The sequence below is a fragment of the Pinus tabuliformis genome, chromosome 9 (genome assembly GCF_031772625.1).
Source record: "Pinus tabuliformis cultivar Carrire ecotype Pingquan chromosome 9, CPIR1, whole genome shotgun sequence".
NCBI classification, from domain to species: Eukaryota; Viridiplantae; Streptophyta; class Pinopsida; order Pinales; family Pinaceae; genus Pinus; species Pinus tabuliformis.
Window position 1 is genome coordinate 631,406,199 of NC_142307.1, and position 8,051 is coordinate 631,414,249.

General features: G+C 35.4%; 1 protein-coding gene across 1 annotated transcript; it reads right to left on the reverse strand.

Annotated features, from left to right (window-relative positions):
- Positions 1-316: 316 nt before the first annotated feature.
- LOC149150214 (protein DMR6-LIKE OXYGENASE 2-like) lies at positions 317-1,921 on the reverse strand. Its single transcript, XM_089440712.1, has 4 exons — positions 1,577-1,921; positions 1,149-1,396; positions 714-1,035; positions 317-615 (listed from the first exon to the last, which is right to left on the reverse strand). The coding sequence occupies exons 1-4, from the start codon at positions 1,823-1,825 to the stop codon at positions 373-375; spliced, it is 1,062 nt and encodes a 353-aa protein (XP_089296838.1). The 5' UTR covers positions 1,826-1,921; the 3' UTR covers positions 317-372.
- Positions 1,922-8,051: the final 6,130 nt, after the last annotated feature.

Genomic DNA, 8,051 nt, shown 5'->3' on the forward strand with positions numbered 1-8,051 from the left:
AACCTCATTGATCTACTCATTTTCCTTGTTCCAATCTGATCTTTAGATTTACACACATGAAAGCAAGAATCCTTCCTCCAACTAAATATGAAAGAAATAATATTGCAACTACTAACTCCCTCTAATCTAGTTTGTTTTTTTATATACTCTCTAGTTTACTACCGTTAGTCTAGTTTTCAAATTGGTAAAATAATAAATTATAGGAACCCCATCTTTAAGAATCTTATCTTTATAAACAAAAGATTTAATACCTTCAAGTTTCACACGTAGATAAACATATGTGAATTGAAATAACACGTTCACGTTCATGGTGGGTTGTATATGCCAGATGCAAAGTCAAATGGCTGTTCAAATAACAGAAATCATTGTTCATTAAATTTTGAAACGATCCAGCACACTCTTTCCCTTTAGTGGTTGGCTTCGGAAAGCTGCCAAAAACTCTTCAAACTGATATCCTCTATACAAAGCTGGATGCTGTTCATTCACCATGCTCCTTGCGGGAGCAATAAAAGCATCTTCTCCGGGATTACAAAAAGTGGGAATTGAAATGCGCCCAGTGTCCATATTCGTTATTGCTCGATGCTCGACGCTCCTAAATCTCCCATTGCTCACAACCTAATAAATTCAAATCACACACAAAACAAATTGAATGAATATTATAAATTTCTTGCATAGAGAGAGAGCTAAGTATATGGATCTGCTCATTTTCTAACCTGCAGATGATCTCCCAAATTGACCACGAACGCGTTAGCTATGGGTTCTACGGCAACCCACTTTCCATTTTTGAATACTTGCAGGCCACTCACATCCCCTTGCATTAACACAGTGAGGGCACTTGCATCCGAATGGTTTGCTAAACCGAGAGTAAGATCTGGGTTTGGGCATGAGGGATAGTAATTTAGATTCATCCGTTGGTTATGTTTCCCAAGAATTCTGTCCAAGTAATCGGACTCCAGCTCTAAAGCTTCTGAGATTGCAGCCAGCAACTTTAATATCAGGACTCTCACTTCACGAGCGTACTTGCCCGCAATATCTCTGTAACAAAAGCTCAACTCAAAGTAGTTACACCTTTGCATAGTGGGTTAAGATGAATCGATTGTAGTGTTCTGACCTAGTTAATGTATAACAGATAAAGTTGTGCTGATTACCTGTAGGCTGCAGGTTTTTCAGGCCAAGAGCCGATGACTTCCTCCAGGGGATGACAAGGCTGAGTGAGATAGTCCACCCAGTTGAGAACCTTATCCTTTTTAAGATTAAAGCTTGTAGAAAGCCGGACTGACTGTTTTAGGTCCTCTGAGTAGAGACATGCTCGGTCTTCCACGGGCATTTCGAAGAACTCTTTGGCTATTCCCATCATGCTTTTCATGACATTCTCTGCCACGCCATGGTTCAGTGTCTGATATCAACCAAAAAAATATAGTCACTTGGACACGAAACTTGACTAATCGTTATATTAATACCAGCATATCAACAGAAATGTACAGACTCTATAGTCTGCAACTGTAACAGAAAATCAACCAACGGTATAAGTATATGACGGGAGGGACAATTGTTGGTTAGGGATTGAGGTGTGTACTTGAAAGAAACCATCCTCTTCACATGCTTGTCTGATTTGATGGACGACTGCCGTTCTGTTAGGGCCATCCAGGTCTTTGAGATCTACCACAGGGAGGCTCTCAGAGTAAGAGATCTCGGACTTATGTGGGCGTTCATGGGGAGGAAGGATATATCTGTCCTGCACCTCAAGGTTGTTTGTTCCATTTGATATGATCTTGTCAATAATACTACTGAACTGTTGGGTCTGCTCATCCATTGCAGAAGACATGTTGCTCCAATTTGTGTGATCTGGATAATAAATTGGGGAATTGGGCAGTGGATTAACTGCAGACCGGTTTGAGGATTAAGCTTTACAAAATCCAGATGGCTCATGAGATTAGTTTCTGTAAGATTTTTGAGATATACAGATCTAGATCTGCAAAACAATAAACAAGCTTGCAAGAGAAGGAAGGAAGCCAGCAAGAATTGAGAAAAGAATGAAAAATTTGATTCTACAATATTAGTTTTAGAATAAATACATAAAAGCAACTAAGTTAAACTTAGTTGTACATGCAAATGTTAATGTGTACATGTGTCACTTGCAAGCAATAAGTTAACTGGAGCTAATCTAGGTGCATGTACACCAACACAGCTAGTCTAAGTGCATGTACACCAACCACTAAAGCTAATCTAGGTGCATGTACACCAACAGTTTCACCTAAAAAATTTTGAAGGGGTAGATTGACTCTAGAGTGCTTGACGATGGAGTTTCGTCCAAATCCCCAAGTGGCTTATGGCATTCTCATGAAATATTATGGCTATGGGTTTTTGATAGATGCCGTTTGACATTAATAATTTTCCAAAGGCCGTTGTGAGAAATAATTAAATTCTTTTGCCGGTACTAATTGATTATTTTATGATATTAAATGCACGAAGCGGTAAACCTGTGTCATCGTTCATGGTTCCTCCTACCCGACTTCTGTTTGTAAAGAACATCTTTGCCTGCAATTTGATATTTTTGTTTTAAATAATGTAACGGGCTCCTTCATCACTTTTAAATTGCAGTGGAAGCCATCTCTCACATGAAAATGAAACACCGTGTCATATTCGAAAGTCAAATATCTGTCATTCAAGTTTCCAAAATTTCATTTCTTTATCATATTTTTTAACCATCCCAAGCAGAACTATTTGTGCCATAGACACTATTCTAATACATTTTAATATTGTCCTCGAGGATCTATTGGTGCACATGAAAATGAAACACGATGTCAGATTCGAAAGTCAATTATCTGTCACTCAAGTTTCCAAAATTTAATTTCTTAATCATCTTTTTAACCAGCCCAATCAGAACTATTTGTACCATAAATACTAGTCTAATACCTTTTAATATCGTTCTCTAGAATCTATTGGTTCACATGAAAATGAAACACGATGTCATATTCGAAAGTCAATTATGTGTCACTCAAGTTTCCAAAATTTAATTTCTTAATCATCTTTTTAACCAGCCCAATCAGAACTATTTGTCTAGTCTAATACATTTTAATATCGTCCTCTAGAATCTATTGGTTCACTTGAAAGTGAAACACGATGTCATATTCGAAAGTCAATTATGAATCATTCAAGTTTCCGAAATTTCATTTCTTAAGCATGTTTTTTAACCAGCCCAATCAGAACTATTTGTGCCATAGATACTATTCTAATACATTTTAATATCGTTCTCTAGAATCTATTGGTTGGCGTGAAAATGAAACGCGATGTCATATTCGAAAGTCAATTATCTGTCACTCAAGTTTCCAAGATTTCATTTCTTAATCATCTTTTTAACCAGCACAATCAGAACTATTTGTGCCATAGATACCAGTCTAATACAATTTAATATCGTCGTCTAGAATCTATTGGTTTATTATTGGGTTTATTGGCCCATGACATGGGGATTTTGGATTTATTAATTTTGGGAGAATTCATGATCACGATAGAACAATTTACCCTAATTTTTTTTTAAGAAATGGGGCAAAGAAAAAGTTAATGGCTTAGAGGACTCGCATATAATCCCATAGTTTTAGTTTTTTTTGTTTTTGTTTTTTCTATGAAATTCACTAGTTTTATGATCCTATTCTCACACCACCCCATGCAAATACTCTAATTATCATAAAAGAACATTATAATTTAGATCTCAAGGGCCACGTTAGTTGGTGTTGTGGCAATCACTTGGAGTTTGGTCCATGCGTGGGAGTTCATATTAAATCCCCACGACTCTCATTGCACAATACAAAAGAATGCATCTCATCTACTCCATGAATTTGACTAGTTCGAGCATGTAGAGTTTTAATTGCAATACTATAGGCATCAAGCACTGCGAGGGCTACCTCTTCAATGATAAATTCAAGGACTTGTTCAACCCCCCTCACATCTTAGCTTCGGAAATTATTCCACTAGGGATCATTCACATTCATCCCCACTGGAATTCTATTCTCTTCCCTTCTAATATCGTCATAGTGTCCACAAGTTTATACTCTAAGAGGCACTGTAGGGAGGCCCATGTGATTGACAACACCATCAAATTTTATGGGAAGAGGACCTGGCTCCCCCACCCTTGTATCCTAGTCAACTCGAGGATTCACTCGCAGATGCCCTTCCTAAAAAGAACATTAACATAGTGAGAGTGTGGGGTGACTTCTGCATTGTGGGGTTTGACAATGTTGGGCATCTCTAGGTTTGTCTCCAGTTCCTATGCTAATCTTTTTCTTGGTCCCTTCTTCCTAATGTGGTAATTTTCTCTGCTTTGAATTTTCTCTGCCAATTTGGCTCGCTACAGAACCCCCTTCGACCATCTGCTATGATTTGGGCCACCTTTTCCATTACCCCCCTCTTTGTGGTTGAAGATGTTTTTTTCTCCTTCATCCTAGACCCCTCTGATGTCCCCTATATTACTTCCGAACCCCAATGCTTGACCCCCGTGAGCTTAATTGATCCCTCTAGATTTGCTCCCTCATCCCTATTCACCCCTAAGCTCAAATATTTCCCATACGTCTCTTGTGACATCATCTGCATTTCCAGCTGCCAACGAGCCTTTGCTACCACTTAGACCCCCTTCTAACATCAATGGTTCTGCCACCTCTGGAAATTATCCCTGAAATGCATCCAACAAGCAGCTCGGGGCCCTCTAGGTAGAGGTTAGACTTAAAATGGAAAATACACTAACAAGACAACCTCTTCATTTTCATCATAGAATAACTCCAGTCTCTTAAAACCAAAATCTCTCACCAGGATGACAATCTTAATCCAATTTGAAGACAACCCAATGATCTTAAGTTAATTGGTAATTCCACAAGGAATATGGATTATGCCAGATTTGTTCCAACACACGTCTTTGGGAACCTGGAACTAGATACGAACAAACCTATAGAGCAGGGTGCCTTATTTCTTCTCTAATGGGATCATTTTGCAAATTTGCTCTTCTATTGCCTCAATTTTGTCGGATATATGTATCTAGCTATGATATTTTAGTCTTTTTTGTTAGTAATTTTTTTTTATATGATAGTCAGTTACTTAGTGAAAAGATCCTCTGAAAAAAATGAATTGTAATGAATTTCCTAAATATTCGCTGGGGCAAACGCATATTTAATATAATCCTTCTCCATTTTTGTTATAAAAAAACCCAAAAAAATGGCTAATAGAATTTTTTTCCCTTGCTAAATTCTTTTAAAAGTATATATTATAATAAAATATTTTAAATATTTATTTATTTTTTATTTTTTAACTTTTAATATTATTTTTTTAAAAATAATTTTTATTTAATATAAAATATTTAGTATATTTAAATTAAATTAAGATAATTTAAATTTAAGGTTACTTTTTTATTATGATGGATATATTTTTGGCACTTTTCATTGAAATTTTATAATTAATTATTATTACTTAAAATATAGTAAAAGTAATGTTATGATTTTTAATTAGTTAAAATATAGTAAAAGTAATGTTGTTAGTTTTTATTTAGTAAAAGTTAAGGGGTTTTATTATTTTTGTTAGTATGCATTTTTTCTAAATGTTCAATACCATATTTTAACAATTTTTATTTTATGCACAAAATTTATGTGAACACATAGTTAGAGAGATCTTTTACATATGGAAGTTTAGCTATCATTTTATAAGTTTTTATTATTAATTTTATTTTAGAATTATGTGATATATATATATATATATATATATATATATATATATAATTATAATTATTAGGTAATGTTATGTAATTAGCATGTTTAGCCTATGGTTTGACTAGTTATGACTCAACCCATCTAAGATCTGTGGCATGAGTAGTCATGACTCAAGGCATCTAAGCTGTCAAAGTTATGTGACTACATAGTCATGACTCAAGGCATCTAAGATGTCAAAATTATGTGACAACTGTACCCAACCTTGGCCACACTAAGCCTTATAATAGATGGATTTTAGTTTCAATCCAATAACGTGTACACCATGAAGTTCCTTATCATAACACCCTATCTCCATCTGCTTTACACCAAGTGAGCTACTATGATTATAATATTATTATTAAGTTTTATATATTATAAAATTTTGAAGAGAACTATAAAAATAATTTTAGTCAAAAATAAAGTGGGAATATACTTTATTAAAAAATTAAAAAATATATATATTCTTTTTATCGTTCAAACAATATTAAAAATTAACCAATAATTCTAAAATGCGTAATATTGATAATATTAAGTGTGAAATAATAAAATATCGTTATATTATTAAATCTCATTGAAGTTTTAAATATAAATAATGTAGTTCTTTTATTAGTCTTTACCTCACGAGGGACTATAACATTCACGTTGTGGTGAAAGTATGTTGGCTTTGCATGTTTTTTGTTGTTTTATGCAATTTTAAACAAAGTTATGAGAAAATGCTCAATATTTCTATTTTTCATAAATTCAAAAATAATTCCCTAATTTCCTAGAAATCTTATTTCTAATTTTTCATTGGCTCAAGGAGCTCTATGGTACTTACTTCCCCTAATGGAGGGCCTTTTATTTTCAACATTTGTTAGTCCCTCACAATTCATTTAAAAATAAATAAATAAACTAATTTTGTTAGTGGTCATTCCTTTGGCGAGTGCTCTGACACTAACATAGTTGCGCTAGTGCTCTGCCCAAAGATACCAAGACTGACCTTGTTTCAAGTCTTTTTCGTAGAGGGAAGGGCTAAACAAATCTCCAAGTGCTCTATTATGCTACTGCTTTGCCTAATGATGTCAAAACTGAGATGATTTTAACATGTTAGAACTGAGGTGGTTTTAGATCTTTACCAAGTGAATGAGCTAAACAAATGCAGAGCTTCCTTGTGTGGAGATTTCACTATACAAAGTTGCAAGTCCTTTATATAGCTAGGTGTTGAGAAAATGCAGAATTTTTGTTGGGGATACTACACACCTAAGACCTTCATTACTGGCAGATGCAGACACTTATTTAGAGCATGGGACTACATGCAAGATCCTTTCTGCATGATTTAGTCCCTGATTTGCTCCTCCTTTCACTCCGCAACGGCTAGTTCTTCTGCACGATTTAGTCCCTGATTTGCTCCTCCATTCACTCCGCAACTGGCTAGTTCTCTTCAAAACTTGCTGTAGGTGTTGAGTCCTCTCATTGATCACCACTATGGTACATTACCTTAGGATCTTCACCCAGTAATGCTATATCATGAGCATTGTAACATATTTTCTGAATCAATAATTATTTTTTTTCTTTCAATTTCTTTTAGTGTTTTTGCTCTACAAAGCTATGTGTTCAACCTTTACTAGCTAGATTCATCTGTGCAGGTTTTTTAACACATTTACATGGTATCAGAGCCCACAGGTTGCTAGATAAAAGGCACACTAGTACTTTATTTTGAAGGTATTACAGCTTGGATATCAAATATCGACATAAAAATGGGGTTTCCCAAAGAATCGATCCTAACACCGTACAACTATCACGAATGGAAGGACCAAATGGCTTGATACCTTCGTCAGAAAGGGTTGTACAGGATTACCATGGCTGCAAAAGTAGAACCCAGTTTAGCTATAGAGAAATCCAAGTACCTCAACCACATGGATGAGGCCCACGGATCCATATGCATGTGCATCTCCCCAGAGTTGTAGTTTCATCTATCTACCTGCAATACTCCCAATGAGATTTGGAAAAAGGTTGAAGAACTTTACGGGAAACAGGATGAGATGAAAGGACATCTGCTTGAAGTGGAGTTGCTCTCATTGGAACCACGGAACTATGATAGAATTCAAGACTTCTTCATCAAATATAATGATCTATTGCTAAAACTCAAGGGTTGTGGAATTGACAAATCCAAGGAGGAGAGTCACCAAGTTCTCTCTATTATTTCAAAGATCATACCAGAATACTCAGTGTTTGTGTCTACATTTCATTCAGTAAGGCTCGCAACAGGTAAATCCTACAATATGCCTTCTCTCAAAGAGTTCAGGGAGTCCCTCACTTTTGAGCAAGATAAACTCATTGGCA

What these genes read in the sequence shown, in the direction of transcription:
- LOC149150214 (XM_089440712.1), bottom strand. Translation starts at nt 1,825, where the DNA reads ATGTCTTCTGCAATGGATGAGCAGACCCAACAGTTCAGTAGTATTATT. An exon ending in AAGAGGATGGTTTCTTTCAA is followed by an intron (nt 1,397 to 1,576) that starts GTACACACCTCA and finishes GGTTGATATCAG; the next exon opens with ACACTGAACCATGGCGTGGC. An exon ending in ATTTGGGAGATCATCTGCAG is followed by an intron (nt 616 to 713) that starts GTTAGAAAATGA and finishes TGAATTTATTAG; the next exon opens with GTTGTGAGCAATGGGAGATT.